General features: G+C 47.3%; 1 protein-coding gene across 2 annotated transcripts in view; it reads left to right on the top strand.

The window, feature by feature from the left end:
* LOC142490110 (uncharacterized) overlaps nucleotides 1-17,575 on the top strand; it is a 75,999-nt gene that overhangs the window by 32,127 nt on the left and 26,297 nt on the right. For both annotated transcript variants that reach the window (XM_075591923.1, XM_075591922.1), the window contains exon 4: nucleotides 1,590-3,858. In XM_075591923.1, the coding sequence (XP_075448038.1) occupies nucleotides 1,590-3,858 (2,269 nt within the window). The remainder of the gene's footprint in view (nucleotides 1-1,589; nucleotides 3,859-17,575) is intronic.

Below are 17,575 nucleotides of genomic sequence, written 5' to 3'. Positions count from 1 at the left end.
ACCCTCGGTGATAGCATGGACATCCACAAAACACAGGAGACCTGCATGAGTAAAACTAATAGTGTTTATTGTACACTAAAGTAAATAAGACAGGGAGAACAAAATGGGGTCTGCAAAGTGGGCAGTTACATACAAAAGGCTATATGTTAGAAAGTATCTCCTAAGGATTGTATGATTGATTATAGACAACTGCTGAGAATCTCTGAAGGTAAGGGGTGTCCCGTTAACTCCTAATAATTGTGTTGCAGGAAAGATTATATGTCAGACAGCTGTTATTAGCTAGTTTCTGTGGACGTGAGGGCTTGTGACGCTAGTTATCTGAGAGTTATTACAAGGTTGCTTTCTTTATAGCAAAGATGCTATTCATACACTATGCCACATATACAAAGACATGGTAAGGCCATATACAGAAACCAGTCAGAATAGGGGGTGCCAACGTAGGTAGTATTTCTCTGTATAAAGACTTCGCTGAATACTAGATCAATTAGGAGAGGAATGGAGGAGTTACAAATTACCATCTTTGAGAAGACATGATTTGAATACCATATATCAGGGAGTATTATTGAGAAATAAACGTTTCGTTATCATTGAGCCTCCTGTGCTGAAACTGGGATATCCTGAAAACCTGACCTGTTGGGGGGCGGGGGGCTTGAGGACTGAAGTTGAGCTCCCCTGCATTAAGGACTTTGAGAACTAACATATCTATCTGTCAAGCTCCAAGAGCAAAGTCGTGTGCAGATCAAACTTTGGTGGTGACTACAAGTGTTATAGCTTGTCATATTTAAAAAAAGTCTGAACAAATCACTTAGAAACATTTTGTTTAGGAATGAACTTGAGATCAAATTGAGTTCAGAGGCTCTCGAAAAACAGAGAAGCCGCTTCACAGCATGTAAAATAGGGGACACTTTCCTTTTTAAAAGTAGTATTGCCACCTAGGAATGTTTACAGGTTAAAGCTTCATGAATAGTATCTTTAAATTATTTTTAAAACTTTTAATGTTTTTTGTTGTAAAGTGACAAATCCTACGATCTTTAGCTAAGCAGTGTGGGGAACTTTGTACAGTATGTACAGGGAAGTTGTTAACACATTTAACCTTTGTTGCTTTTATAAAGTAAATATGGTGCCAACATGAAGCAAACAGCTAAAAATGGAGAAGAATAAGTATCTGATAAGAATTCATTTCACTAAGTCAGGTGAAAATAATAATGTATATGATTTTCACAGGACACCGTAAGTAACATTGTCACTTTAAGGGTTCAATCTCCCATATTGTATTTTGGAAAAACATTTTTTTTATTATTGTGAAGTAACCTTTTTAAGCCCTGTATAGTGTGACTCTTAGGCTGCGCTTACAGTGCCGGCGACAGCGTCGCGACATCGCGTCAAAACAAATGCATTGCCGCTGTCACGTGCGCTTATAGTAAGCGCAACGCGATGGCGCGACGGCTTGGTCGCGATCGCTGGAAGTCATCTCAATTAGATTTTTCCAGCGACTGCAGCCTGACGTCACCATCGCTGGCACTATAAGCGTAGACTTAGCCTTTGTTTTAGGATTTCTAGTTTGTTCACAACCATTCATGTCATTACAGCTGAACCCGTTGACATGCAGCCTCTGAGCCCGTTGAAAATGCTGGAGGATGAGGTGGCAGCTAATTCTAAAGCCAGTGAGCTCCTCATATTACTGCAGGATTTTGCAACATCTGCACAGTGTAACCAAATGCAAAGTGCCGTCTTCCGTTATATTATTAAAACGGTCGGTAACCTGGCCAAAGCCTTTTATTTACGCTGCAAGGATTTCCATGAGCTGGAATCTAAGATTAGAATAATTCGAACGCAGGAGTCCAAACTGAAGACTCAGTGTGCCAGTCTTACCACTGAACTAAGTGGCACCCAGGAAAAAAAGGCAGCATTGGAAATCTGTTTGCAGGGCACAGAAGCAAAATTCAGGTCTTGCCTTGCTGACAATGCACTACTGATAGCAAAGCTGAATCAGATGAGTGAAGAGGCGCCAATACAGGTGGACAAAGTTCAGCGGTGTCACAAGGTGCACTATGCTGACTGCCAAACAAAGACTACAGGTAGCGGGAGGGGAAGGTTTAAAGGCAAAATAGATGCTCTGGAAAACAAGGGAAGGCTGTCAGTTATGTCAACTGGGGATAGAAGCCAAACGACGACTCAATCAGATCTCCTCATTGAAGAAAAGGAAGATGATTTTTTGATACGCCTAGATTACGAAAGGGACTCTCATACTGAAGAGAGTGGATCTAGGAGAGAATCACATGGCATTAAAAGCAACAGAAAGATCCATGATATGAGCACACAGATAACCGCTGGGGATGAATATGGCACCAAGACACTAAAGGGCAGGATAGAAAGAGAAAGTCGTCCAGAAAGACATCCACATACTGCAAAAGTCTCTGAGTCTGGACAAAGTGATGGAAAACTATCTTCAGATGACAAAATTCAAACACAAAAAGACAGATCTTGGCTGATTACTCAGAATACCAAAAATGAGTCAATAGATTCAAAGGTAGCAACAACGAGAGTTTCAGAGGAACATGATGTGAAATCTAGTTTCCACATATCTGCAGGAGAACACCTTCCCAAGCCTGGTGTCCTGAGCCTTATCGAACAGAAAGTTGATCAAAGTAAACCAGACACTTTGCTGGCAGTTGAAAATTTCCAAAAGGCCATACACTATCTCCTAAAGCAGAAATCTGCATCTTCTGACATAGATTCTGATCCAGCCCAGAAGATTACTGACGAGAATACAGAGATCCTACTGCTGAACCCAGAAGTTCACAAACTATACAGAATAACTGAGAAAAAAATTGAAGAAACTTTGATGAAGGTAAAAGCATCAAGAAATCTGGGACAAATGTTCCCAGAAGATCAAATGAAGGCAGTTTATTCAAAAGTGGGTGCAGCACAGAAACCTGAACACCCAGAGCCCATGATAGAACAGATCCTAAAAATTGAGCAATACCAGAAATACATCAAAAGAAGAAAGTCTACAAGACATTCTCAGGTATCAGGTATCAGGTCTCTCAGGCCTGTTGGCCATCCAAAAAAACAGGAGCTCATCAGAAGTGGAATATTTCTAACAAAACCTTCCCAGGGATCACCACATTCTGGGCACCCAAAAGAACAAAAATACTTAACAAGCGAAACATCTCCCAGAAGAGCTTCTGTGGGTTCAGTATCTGGCCACCCTCAAAACCTGGAATGCCTTAAGAGCGAAACATTTTGCAAAAGATCATCTCAAGAACATGAAGTGGACATCCCTCCAGTAAGCCAGGAATCCATTACAAGTTATTTTCAGGAACCAGGATCTGTACCCGACCTGCAGCTAACTGACGAGGAACATAGAAATGGGGAACCTCATTCTATCTCACAGGAATCACTTGTTCTAGGACATATACAATCAGCAAGAAATAGGAAAATATCTATGACTGAAGAAGACAAAACAATTAGCAAACAAGTACAGAAACATGAAAAGGAAAAACAATATCTGACACTAGAGAAAACAACTGCTGAGCTGGGGGATCATCAGGATATTGGATACTATAAGATGTCTAAAGTGAACCAGCTCCATCTTGAACAACTTGAACATACAATCAGAACCACAGAGAAACAGGAAAGGCTACAGAAGGTGGGACAGGAGATCTGGCTGTCTCCAGACAAGAATGAGGCAAACAAACTGAACCTGCTGAGAAAAGCTGATCTGATGCAGACTCTGCCTCCCCAGCTACAGTCTCAAGCAAGAGACCTCAGCCTTCAGGCACTTGAGGCTGACCTTACACGCCTGGGGAACCTGTTTCACAAATATATTTCATTTCGCCTTATACAAAGTGTACGGTACGGCACATTCGTGCTTAACACATTATCTCTCTGCTAGGGCATGTACAGTAGCTCTGCTCCTCAAAATGTTTATGTAAATTTTTGGGTAACCACAGGTCACCTGAGCTATCCATGCTGCTTGCATTTTGTTAGTGATTTTATTAGCCTTATCTGAACCATGGGGATCCCCAGAGCTGTACTGTGGTGCTTAGAGCCCAAGCTGGGACAGAAGAGCTAGTTCCAGAAATATTCTCATTTAGATCTCCTTAACAAGCAGATTAATGAACACACAGTACCTGTAAGCTCTAACCCCAGAACCCACCACTATATATATATATATATATATATATATATATATACGTTTTAAGTTATGATGGATGAAAAAGGCAACAAGAAACCTCCACCGTATAGCATATAGCAAATAAAACGATCACTTGTGAGCACATTCACATGTCTTAGACAGATCTGCAACCCTGCCTTTCACCATTATCACCCATATATATATATATATTTATAAAGGGGTATAAGAAGTAGACAGCACTCAATGAAATAAACAGCAGGAAAAGTCTGCGTGAGTGGTGAAACGAGAACAGGGGGGGGGGGGGCTTAACCCTCCCAAATAATACTAGTAAACAAAATAGTTCCCAGCACTCAATGATGGAAAAAACTGGTAATCAGCAAAAAATGAACATATAATGTGTAGGCTTATAATCACAAAAGGATATACAAAATGGAGAATGTAAACAATACTCCAGGTGCTAACAGACACCCGAGTGGGAAGGGTGCAATGGAGGATAAGGAATGGGGAAAATGAGGGGAGGGAAAACAAAGGTAGCAAGGGGGGAGGGAGGAAGGGAGGGGGTGTGAGAGGGTCAAAAAACAAGGAGGATGAAAATATAAGGCAAGTAGAGGGGGGCAACGTATAGGGGATGAACCCCTGCTTCTGGCCCAATCCCTACCGTCTGTGAGACCACAGATACTTTCCTCTTCCTTTATCCTAACCTCCAACAACTGCACAAAAGAGGAACAAATAACCCAACCAGCAAAATAAGGGGGTAAGCCCAAGTATGCCTAACAGGTTAAAGTAAGACACAGTGGTCCTGGTATAGCCTATAGGAAGCAATCTCAACGGACAATAGCCACACCCCCTGGTGTCACATGCTCAGAAGCAAGGGGTTTAAATACTCCTCAGTTTGAAGAGAACAGCAGACTCATAACAGCTGGCAGAAGTTTTCCTGTGTTTCTGACAAATCGTGATCTGGTTACCTTTGAGCCTGGACTTATCGTGTTGACATTGTATCTAGCCTATTGCCGTTTTGTGGGCTCTTACTGCTTAGGCTAAGGCCCCGGTCTCTCCGCTGTAACGCGCGCCCGCGCTTTTGGCTGCACGTTCCGGCGATTCCTCGGTCTGCAGCTCACTGCAGGAGCAGAGACCGGGGGGGCGTGGCGGAGGAGTGACGGGGGCGCGGCCAAGACGTCACCCGGCAGGTTCGCCCTCATTGGCTGAACCGCCGGGGGGCGTGCCTAATCGCTCGACGCAAGTTCCTGCTCTCAATTCTATTGAGAGCAGGAGTAGCTCTCGTGCGAGCGCTGCGGCCCCCCCTTGCAGCGGGCCCGGCACCATTGCGGGGAGGGCTCTCGTGAGCGCAGCGTCCGCCACAGCGGACGCTGTAGCAGGCAGCGGGGGCAAGGCTTTAGCAGGGATTGAACCATAATTTATTGCTGGACTCTGTTTGGAAGCCAGGGTTTGCTGATGTAGACTCCTTTGTACCAGGACCACTGTGTCTTACTTTATGTAATGCCTGTATGCACGCAGACCTGGCCAGTCCCCAGTACTGAGGTAGGTAAGGTTATAACACGCACCCACAGCAGTGAGGGCGTGCGCGGAGTGTGGTAGTGCGTTGCCGGGCCTGCTGAGAAAGGGTTAATATATACTTGCAATGTCCTGGGTATAGAGTTTGGATAGTGATGTCCGTGTGCCAGAGTTCAGTGGTTATAGAGAGCAAGTGTAAAAAAGGGGGCGTGAGGGCTTCTAATAGAGGTGCAATAATATAAACTTGTGAGTGATAAACCTTTTATAAAATAACTTTTATAAAAAAGTGCTCATCAATTATAAGTGAATAATTAAATAATGGTGAACTTCGCTGCTCAACCCTCTAAGGAGAAGATGCAGTTCCTCCTGTCGTTGATTGTAGGGAGAAGCTTGTGGGGAGCGCAGATGTCACCATATGTGGGGAAAGAAATATATATAGTGTAGTATGTTCTACAAAATAAACAATCAATTCAAAGAATCACAATTGGGAACTCACACTTTCCCAGTGAAAGATCAGCAGTGGATATAATATTGAAGACTCGGTCAGTGTCAAGTATCAGGAATCAGCAGAATGGTCCCTCAATGAAAAAAGATGACACACTTAGTGCAACATTGCATGTTCCAGTAAAATATATTATCCAAGGCAATAAGTATTGCACTTACATTTGGCACTCTGTGCATAGACACATAACAATAATGATGCGCAGCTTGTGTATGCCACCAGCCCTGCTCCCGAGGTTGCGTCGCGTCACTTCCGGTCGGTCCGTCGCGTCTTTTCCGGTTGTGATGTGAATCCTATTGAACTCCTGACGAAGTTGCCAAGTCAGCGAAACGCGGAGAGATGAACCTGCAGCAGCCTGAGAAGTGTATCCAGCACCCCCCCCCCTCTACCCGGTGACTCCATTCCTGCGATCGATCGCAACCGGAAGTGACGCGACGGACCAACCGGAAGTGACGCGACGCACCCTCGGGAGCAGGGCTGGTGGCATACACAAGCTGCGCATCATTATTGTTATGTGTCTATGCACAAAGTGCCAAATGTAAGTGCAATACTTATTGCCTTGGATAATATATTGTACTGGAACATGCAATGTTGCACTAAGTGTGTCATCTTTTTTCATTGAGGGACCATTCTGCTGATTCCTGATACTTCACACTGACCGAGTCTTCAATATTATTTCCACTGCTGATCTTTCACTGGGAAAGTGTGAGTTCCCAATCGTGATTCTTTGAATTGATTGTTTATTTTGTAGAACATACTACACTATATATATTTCTTTCCCCACATATGTGACATCTGCGCTCCCCACAAGCTTCTCCCTATAGTTATAGAGAGCAGCAAGGTGATGTCCGTAAGCCAGTGTCCAGGGGCAGGAGAAAGCAGGGTAATCCGATACAAAGCAGAGTTCAAGCCAGGGAGATCCAAAGGTAAGCAGGGACAGGAACCAGCGCTGAAAGAGACAGGAGAGCCAAGCATAGGACTGCACACACAGGGGTCACAAGAAGCTATGCAGAGCAATGAGCCAGAGGACAGACAGGGATTATAAAGGAGGGAACACCAATGGGAGAGAGAGGAGGAGCAGAGGGTTGAGTGAGAGGTTGCAGGGATAGGTCGGAAGGAGTGAGGGAGGATACAGGTGGATCAGAGAGGGAGATGGCTTGCACACTATGAGGGGCGGAGCTGGAGCTCTGTGAAAGCCTACAACAGGAGCGTGTGCGCGCGCCCTCTGTAAGAGTGGAGTGCGCGCGCACAGCGTGTGGCAGGAAGCACGCGGAGCGCCGCACCGCGGGGGCGCCCGCCAAGGAGGGAGAAGGAACGGGAGAAGCGGCTGAAGGCGGTATGGTGACAGGAGAGGGGATAGAGAGACGCCGCGAGCAGTGAGGGCCGTGGAGGGGATCGGCTGTTTGGGGACATGCGCGTGCCTTGCGGGGAATGCGCGTGCGAGCTGGGTGCGCGTCAGGACACGCAGAGGGACGGGTGCGGGAGGAGGAAGGGAGAGATGAATGAGGAGGCAAGGGGGAACGGTCAGAGGCAGGGGAAACAGAGGTGGCAGGGACACATTGCGGAGCAGGAATCCCCTGAACGGTCACACTTGAACCTGTTAGGCATACTTGGGCTTACCCCTTTATTGTGCTGGTTGGGGTATTTGTTCCTCTTTTGTGCATTTGTTGGAGGTTAGGATCAAGGGAGAGGGAAGTACTTGTCGTCTCACAGACCATAGGGAATGGGCCAGAAGAAGGGGTTCATCCCAGAAACGTTGCCCCCCTCTACTAGACTTATATTTTCATCCTCCCTTTTTTCTACCCTCTCAGACCCCCCTCCCTTCCAAGCTTTGTTTTCCCTCCCCTCGTTTTCCCCATTCCTTATCCTCCATTGCACCCTTCCCCCTCAAGTGTCTGGTTGCACCTGGAGTATTGTTGACTCCCACATTCTCCATTTTGTATATCCTTTTATGATTATAAGCCTACACATTATATAATCATTTTTGCTGATTACCAGTTTTTTCCATCATTGAGTGCTGGGAACTATTTTCTTTACTAATATACTCTATATATATTTGTGTCAAAAAGAGTACTACTGAGCGTGACCAAATGTATACAACAAAAGACAAAAAATACCCAAAGCTACAACCAATGTGACAAAATACATAATTAAATACTTAACTATTAGTATTCTCATGAGTAAGTGTCATTTAGTTAAACCCTTTGGCCAAAGCGTTATAATTTATTTATTTATTTATAAAATATTTTACCAGGAAGAATACATTGAGAGTTACCTCTTGTTATCAAGTATGTCCTGGGCATAGAGTTAAGACAAATAATACATGGTTACAAATACATAGTTACATAAGTGAACGGGGTATACATTATATACAACACATTGCATTCGCAGTTAAAGAAAATATATATTATAGGCATATAACATTACAGACCAGATACAAATGTGAGACAGCCTTAGTTTTGAAAGAACTTAAACTGGTGGTGGATGTGAGAGTCTCCGGTAGGTTGTTCCAGTTTTGGGGTGCACGGTAAGAGAAGGAGGAGCGGACGGATATTTTGTTGAGCCTTGGGACCATGAACAGTCTTTTGGAGTCTGATCTCAGATGATAAGTGCTGCATGTGGTAGGGGTGAGGAGCTTGTTCAGATAGATGGGTAGCTTGCCCATAAAGTATCTGAAGGCAAGATGGAACGGTGAACTTTGCGCCTAGACCGAGTGATGACCAATCTAGTTCTTTGAGCATTTCGCAGTGATGTGTGTTGTAGTTGTATTGGAGAACAAAACAGCATATTGAATTGTAGATGATGTCAAGTTTGCTAAGGTGGGGTTGGGGTGCCGAGCCATATACTATGTCTCCATAGTCGATAATTGGCATTAGTATCTGCTGTGCGATACGCTTTCTGACCAGCAGGCTTAGGGAGGATTTGTTCCTGTAAAGTACCCCTAGTTTGGCATAGGTTTTGGATGTCAGGGTATCAATGTGCATCCCGAATGTTAAGTGGGAGTCAAACCATATGCCCAGGTATTTAAAACTTGTAACAGGAGTTAGGGTGGTGTTAGCGTTGGCTCTGATCTGGAGCTCAGTCACTGGAAGCTTTAAAAATGTTGTCTTGGTCCCAAATACCATTGTTACAGTCTTGTCAGTGTTTAAAAACAGTGTGTTTTGGGAAATCCGGTTATCGAGTCTCAAAGTCTCAAAGTTCGAGTTTATCGGCTTGAATGATAGACAACATGCCTCATTGTATCTAATCAGGTAAAACAAATGTATTTCATTCCATACAGCAAAAGTTTAATCTTTTTCAATTTCAGTGGAATCAGATATTGATCTTTTGCAATGTACTGTTTAACCTGAATGAAATCAGGCTCATTAGCATCAGGCCTTATTCTCTCCATTAGGAACCTATAGAATCAGCCCCTTCGTGTGACAGGAGATCTCGCTCTGTGCACGCGCTGCCACGCACATGCAGCCGTGGCCACTGGGGACTCACGGCGATCCGAACCAGAAGTTAGGAGTTAGGGAGAATGAGAGAGGAGGGCAGAGAGAGGGAAAGTGGGAGGGGTGGGGGGGAAGGGAGAGCAGGAAAGAGAGAGCGGCGGGGGCAAGGGAGAGTGAGCCTGCAGCTACGTTCATTCATTGTAATTTTCAACAGGTATCAGTTGTTTGGAGGTCAGAGGCCCCTCCTCCCATGGTTTAAGTTCACCCCTCCCCACTTTTTTAAGTAGCTAGTTTTCCATGTGCCTGTGCAGGACAGGTCCACTGAGGCCATAAAGGCTTAGTGTGCCTACCGCATTGTTTACTTACACCCCACCTAACAAACTGTGAGGATCAGCATTCGGCCCCACCTCCGTGACTCGACTCGTGACAAGACGGGTGATGCGCACCGTGCTACCAGGCTGGGGGACACCGCATGGACCACACTCAGACTCCGCCCCCTGTGACGTCATGGGTGATGCACACTGCACGCAAACTACGCGCAGGCACCGCGTAGCCACGAGCGGTTACTTTCATCTCCACTTATTCTTGACCTGCACTTCTCCCCACCCCTGCCTATCAGTGAACTGAATATGTCTAAGGGGCAGGTTTCATTCATTACCCTGCAGCTGTCTGCTATCCTACCAATATCCTGCCTGTTCCTTAAATGCTCAGCCCGCCCTGCTGAAAACTGCCTGAGCATAAACTTCGGCTTGTGCAAGTAGTGTTTGCCTCAAACACCCTGCTGCCCTGCTATTGCCTTGTCTGACCTTGTCTTGCTTCTCTTGCTCCTGTTTGACTTTGGCTTGTACCTGGACCTCTGCCTTCTCTGACCTCTGGACTAGGCTTGCATTTGGACTTCTACCTTCTATATTCCTGGACCCCGGCACCGATCAACGACTATCCAATCTCTCTTACCCTTGACAACGGCAAGTACCACGACCATTCTGTCTTCTCCTACGCTGACCCGGCTACACGACCTTCACTCTGCACTCCGTACTTGGTTGCATGTCGGTGGTTACTAACATCCCCACCTCAGCCTCGCGGTCCTGTTTGTGGTGAGCACATGTTACACAAACTGAGACGACACAGTTTTGTGGAAGTAAAAATTGGTCCAGCTTTATTGCTTTAACAATACTTGAAAATATCTGTTAGCCATTGGCTTAGTAATTTGTCAGCCCTATTCACTGTATCTTCCGGGGCGAGCACTTCTCCAACCACCTTAATCTACCGTTCGGCGGGAGACGTCTCACGACCACGCCACGGTTCCTCTGATCCGCCCCATCTTTTCGGGGGGGGGGGGAGGGGGGGCGCTATCTGGGGCCTATCCGCAACGAGTGGAGAACCATTTCGGGTATTTACGGTTTCCCTACAATGACTGGCCTGACAGTTCTGCCACCTGGAGGACCCAATAAGGCCACTTACTGGGGACTCACCCCACAAACTAAGCTGTGACCCTAAACCCTGACTGCTGATCGCTTGCAAAGGCCTGCACATGTTATTAATAAAAATATCCATGCCCTCGTCCATTAGGTGCACCCCGTCCCTTCTGTGCCAAGTACGCCCCCTGTCCTCAAATTCCCCATGATTCACAGTCAGTCCCCAACAAGAGAGGATGAACTTACGGATGTCTCTGTTCACTTCTCGCCTTGCCTTCTCGATGCCCACCGAACTTAATGCCCCCCTCCATACTAGCCGAGGTATAATTTCTGACCAAATAATGACTGTGTCACTCCAGAGGGCTTTAAATAGGGTGACCAGCTGTCCCGGTTTAGCCAGGACAGTCCCGTTTTTTTAATGGCTGTCCCGGTTTTTTAATGGCTGTCCCGGTTTTTTAATGGCTGTCCCGGCTGCCCCGCAATCTTTCAAATGGCCCGTTTTTTTGTGCTGTTCCGGATTTAGCCATCAGAGCAGGGGGGGGCAGCAGAGAGCACAGAATACAGGCAGAGAGGAGAGCAGGAGGAGAGCAGGAGGCCTGTCTGGCTGCAGAGTGTGGGGGTGGGGTTAGTGTCAGCGGAGCCTCAGCAATGAGAGCCGGAAGTGAGGTGCCTGCTGCCAGTCAAGATGGCTTCCCCCCCCCCCAATGCTTCAGAGTGAAAGGTAGGACTGTGTGTGTGTGTGTGTGTGTGTGTCTCACTGGTTCTGTGTGTGTGTCACTGGCTGTGTGTGTGTGTGTGTGTGACTGGTTCTGTGTGTGTGTGTGTGTCACTGGTTCTGTGTGTGTGTGTGTGTGTCACTGGTCCTGTGTGTGTGTGTGTCACTGGTTCTGTGTGTGTGTGTGTCACTGGTTCTGTGTGTGTGTGTGTGTGTGTGTCACTGGTTCTGTGTGTGTGTGTGTGTGTGTGTGTCACTGGTTCTGTGTGTGTGTGTGTGTGTCACTGGTTCTCTGTGTGTGTGTGTGTGTGTGTAACTGGTTCTGTGTGTGTGTGTCACTGGTTCTGTGTGTGTGTGTGTGTGTGTGTGTCACTGGTTCTGTGTGTGTGTGTGTGTGTGTGTGTGTGTGTGTCACTGGTTCTGTGTGTGTGTGTGTGTCACTGGTTTTGTGTGTGTGTGTGTCACTGGTTCTGTGGGTGTGTGTCACTGGTTGTGTGTGTGTGTGTGTGGGGGGGGGGGGTCAGTGGCGCTGTGGGTGTGTGGGTCAGTGGCTCTGTGTGTGGGTCAGTGGGTGTGTGTATGGGTCAGCGGCTCTGGGTGTGTATGGGTCAGTGGCTCTGTGTGGGTCAGTGGCGGTGTGGGTCAGTGGATCTCTGTGTGGGTGTGTGGCAGTGTGGGTCAGTAGCTCTGTGTGTGGGTCAGTAGCTCTGTGTGTGTGTGTGGGTCAGTGGCTCTGTGTGTGGGTCAGTGGCTCTGTGTGTGAGTCAGTGGCTCTGTGTGGCTCAGTGGCTCTGTGTGTGGGTGTGGTTAGTGGCTCTGGGTGTGTGTATGGGTCAGTGGTTCTGTGTGTGGCGGTGTGGGTGTGTGGGTCAGTGGTGGTGTGGGTGTGTGGGTCAGTGGCTCTGTGTGTGGTTCGGTGGCTCTGTGTGTGGTTGTGTGGGTTAGTGGCTCTGGGTGTGTGTATGGGTCAGTGGCTCTGGGTGTGTGTATGGGTCAGTGGCTCTGTGTGTGGCGGTGTGGGTGTGTGGGTCAGTGGTGGTGTGGATCTTTTAGATCTATTTATTATATATTTATCTTGCCTTTGGCTGTATCCACCCCTCCAAATTCCGTCAACATGGCAGCGCGACGTTACGTAATGCACAGTGCCATAACAACGACCCGCTCCGTGACGTCACGCGGCATCAAGTTGACATGACAACGGGACGCATTATGGCGCCGAGGCATCACGTGATGCCACATTGTCATGGCAACATGTCACTGACTGATGTCAGTGTCTCGTTGTCATGGCAACGGGGTGCGTCACGTGATGTCATTTGTTTTATAAATAATTTTTTAATGTGTCCCGGTTTTTCATTTTGACAATGTGGTCACCCTAGCTTTAAATCTGGCGCAGTCTGCGTGTATGGAGGATTAAGTCTAAAGACTTGGTGGACACCATATCGTTCTCGCCCAGGTGGATCATTATCATGTGGGGCTTCCTTCTATAGACTGCCGATGCACTTGTGGTAGTCGGCACCAAATCTCTCCAGCACATTCCACTCTTACACAGCCATCATATTTTTATGCTCTCTTGTGGGATTCCCAGCTGCAAACACAGCGTGCTCTCTGCCCGCTCCCGGGCCCAATAAATGAAAGAATGACCTGTCACCCAGACTTCCTTCACTGCGCCTGCTTTTTCCACTGTGAAGACAGAAAGCATGTTAGAACTGCACGATTATTTAATTCCTGGCCTGCTGGGACCTAATGTACTCCTTGTAAGCATTTGATTTCCACCTCCCCAGTTTCTTAATTTGCGCAATAGGCAGCCCCTGCTTGGAGGCTACTGTTGCCGCCTAAATGCGGGCCAATTAAAGCGAGATAATGTCTGCGATTATATTTTAAGCTTCCCTGGGATATGCTTTGCTTTAAATTTTATATTCCCCTGCATTCACTGCAGGACCAGCCTGCGCAATAACCTTATCACTGGTGGTTACGTTGCCGATAGGCCGTTCACTGCCTCCACCACCCGCAAATTGTCTGACTAGAATATTATGTGCTTGTTTGCCAATTCCTTGGCCCATAACTCCACTGCTACTATAATGGGGAACAACACCAGGAAAGCCATGTTCTTAGTTAGCCCCGTCTCCGCCCAGTCAGTGGGCCATGGACCTGCACCCCACTCCCCTCTAAAGTATGCCCCAAACCGGTGCCCCCCTGACGCATCAGTGAATAACTGCAGGGCGTTGCTGGTCTCACTGTCAATGACCCACAGCCTTCTCCCATTAAATTGCCTGAGAAAAAAAACCCCCATACCTCCAGGTCTGCCCTCGCTCCCTAGTGATTCGGATACTGTGTTGGGGCTTCCTTGCCCTCGCAGTGGCCCTTTGCAACCTTCGGTTAAATATCCTGCCCATGGGGATTACTTGTCAGGTGAAGTTTAGCAGACCCAGCAGTGACTGCATTTGTTTCAGGGTCACCTTCTTGGCCTCCCTGACCTGACCTAGGCTAGCTCTAAGCTTTTTGACTTTGTCTGCGGGTGAGTGTGATTCCCTCGCCAGCGTGTCAATCTTTATACCGAGGAATGACAGTATGACTGTGCAACTGTGCTAGTCCCCGTCTTACCGACTATGCACCAGTGTAGGAAAGTACTAAATGCCTCCAAGTAGGTGCATGAAATAGCGCAACCCATGGGGAGACATCTATCAATGTAATACGCACCCTCAAATTTGCACCCTGTGAATCTGAAGCTGCTGGGGGCCAAAGGTAACAGGTGAAAGGCTGATTCTATGTCAAATTTAGCCAATAGTGCTCCATCCCCATATGTTTTAATTATTCCTAACAAAATCAATGAGTAGCTCCAGCCAGCTCAGGGTTTAAATAGCCAGCGAGAGTACCCCCCTGTCCCCCTTCCCCTGTTGGCGCGCACGTGAAGCTAACAAACCTCGTGGTGAGGAGGAGGGGATGAGGAGAGCCAGCAACAGCATGCACCCCCTAGAGGCACAGCAGCCCCTGTGTGGGCGACGGCCCATGCTGGGCCTCTGCCTTTCTTTCTCCCTCCACTGCAGAGGTAAACGAGAATACTCACAGGTAGTGTTAGGACCTGCATACTGGTCATGCCGTGGAGTGGCTGCAGGCTTATAACGCTTTGGCCAAAGGGTTTAACTTAATGACCCTTACTAATGAGAATACAAACATTGAAGTATTTAACTATGTATTTTGTCACATTCGGTGTAGTATTGGGTATTTTTGACTTTTGTCCTTAACAAACAGACCTGTGCAGGAAAACAAAATGGTTGGTGGTGTCTGATTCAGTAGCAGTGGGAGAATTAGGCCTCGGACATGGTCAGCGCTTATGCGCTGACCCGTGCTGAACCGTGCTGCTGCTCGGCACTGAGCCCCTGCAGCCGCAATGAGAGCGGCTTTAGCAGGGGCTAGCGCACGCGTCCGCACGCTTGGGGAAGCGTGTGTCTGACGGAGGTTTGAGATTTTCCTGCTTGCCGGAGCGCAGGGCCGGTCACGTGAGGGCGAACCAGCTCCGTGATGTCACTGGCCCGCCCCCAGCCCGCCCCTTGACGGCGCGCTGTGTAAGGCCAGGGAAAGCACCGCTTTCCCTGAGTCTCAGCGCGCCTCAGCCCGGACAAACTCACTATGTCCCAGGCCTAAAAATGCTTATTTCTCTGGAACCACAGTGTCCCAGGAGCTGTAAGTATTGCAATACAGGTAATGATAAACGCATCAGTTTTTGAGAGGCATTGCTGCTTTATGCAACATACTCTGTATTAGCTGAACTGTTGCTCTTTTAAAGCAGCAGTCTATGCCGCTCATTTTTATTTTATTCTTTTGGGTGCGGAGAGTATTTTATCCCTTCCCTCTAAGCTGCGGCCTGCCCTCCAGGGACCAGCCCGTTTCCTAGCTAGAACTAGCTTTGTCCACCGAGCAAAAATACTTGCCGGGTGGACAAAATATGGCAGTGGGGTCAGGCTTCCTCTGCCGGATATTGAAAGTTGCAATGTTATCAGGAGATGATGTTGTGACTTTCTATTGTTATTCTCACAGTCATATTTGTAGTTTTTATGTGTCACACGCTGCCCCCAAAAAGTCAAATATCCTGTATATGTCCTGCAGTTGGAAGGGGGAGGGGGGGCAAGGATACAGGATACTGTAAGATGGGTACTGCTGCTTTGAGTAAAAAAGAAAAGACAGGGCTCAATAGTAATAAAGGCTGAGTCCATAGAGACTTCAGCCGTGCGGAGGCACGCGGAGGCCGAGGGAAAGCGGTTGCCTTCCCTGGCCTTAGGCCTCGGCCAAGCTCCCTGCTTGCTCGCTGAGGCGCGCTGAGGCTCAGGGAAAGCGGATGCTTTCCCTGGCCTTGCGGTTGCTTACCGCACGCACTGTCAGGGGGCCGTCAGGGGGCAGGCACGTCATTGGGCGAACCGCTCACGTGACCGGCCTGTCGCGCCGGCAAGCGGGGGAATTTTAAATTCCCCTAAGATCTACGCTTTTACGCGCTTGCGGAAGCATAGGTGAGCCCCTACTAAAGCCGCTCTAATTGCGGCTGTAGGAGCTCAGTGCTGAGTGGGAGCGCGCTTCCGCCAGCAAGCAGGGAACATGGCCGAGGCCTTAGTGCCTCTCCGCTCCCCTCAGCGCCAAAACTTAAATTGATCTGTTTCCTCCGCCTCCGCACGCCTGCGGAAGCGTGCGGAAATGCCTACTGAAGCCGCCCTCATAAAGGGTGCGGGCGGTAAGTCCGCTGCCTCAGCACGGTTCAGCGCCATCTGCCTGACCATGTCCAAAATGTATATAGGAGAGAAACCTGCATATAGTAGATACTGCAGATGCTACCATGCTCAAACATATATAGAGGGAGAAGAGAACCAAACAATGAAGGGAGGGTTGTGCTCACAGGGAATGGGGTATAGACAAATTGGAGAAAGAAAGAATCCCTATATTGTGGCACTTCGAGAAAAATCACCCTAGTTAAAACTTAATATTTATTAGATAATTTAAAATAAAACTGTTTGGAAAAACCACAGGTGCAGGACAAAAAGCTAAATAAAACAAATTAAAAGAACGGAGAGGTGTGGTGAAAGATCCCTTATAACCAATCGTGTAAAAGATGTAGATTGGATAGGATGTATAACACACAATCTCAGTGAAACATGTCACTGGTGAAGAGGTATTAGTGTAAGGTTAAGCTTGGCTAAATATAGTAGATGTAGAGCAACCATACATATAGCCCTGGCTGCTTAATAGTATCAGTATATCCAACCTCTAACAGGACAAGCTTGTACAAGTATGTGATAGAGAAGGCTAACCCTAAGGTCTGAGTGCTCTTGCTGCCCACGGACGCAGTCTGTGAAGCACTCAGGCGGTATACAGGACCACACCTCTCCGATGAGCCGACGTCACGTGATGATGACGTCAGACGTACCCTACGTACGTTTCACCGTAACTGGCTTCATCGGGGGCCAGTGACATGTTCCACTGAGATTGTGTGTTATACATCCTATCCAATCTACATCTTTTACACGATTGGTTATAAGGGATCTGAGATCTAACAGTATCTTAACTACACCTACTCACTCAGGATACAGACAGGCTACCCATACACAATTAAAGGGTTACATTAAGTTTAATAAGAATGTATATATAAAATACTGCTTTATTAGTACTTCCACCACACCTCTCCGTTAATAAATATTAAGTTTTAACTAGGGTGATTTTTCCCGAAGTGCCACAATATAGGGATTCTTTTTTTCTCCCTTTTGACCATGTCCAAAGCCTTATCCTTCTCTCCGTGTCAAGCACCAGCACCATATAATCACTGGTGATGCTGCTGCTGTGTTTTTGTGTTAAGGAACCATATTTAATAGTATT

Source organism: Ascaphus truei, chromosome 3, assembly GCF_040206685.1.
Source record: "Ascaphus truei isolate aAscTru1 chromosome 3, aAscTru1.hap1, whole genome shotgun sequence".
Classification (NCBI taxonomy): Eukaryota; Metazoa; Chordata; class Amphibia; order Anura; family Ascaphidae; genus Ascaphus; species Ascaphus truei.
The sequence above is the reverse complement of the archived record's forward strand: the minus strand, read 5'-3'. Positions and strand labels throughout refer to the sequence as shown.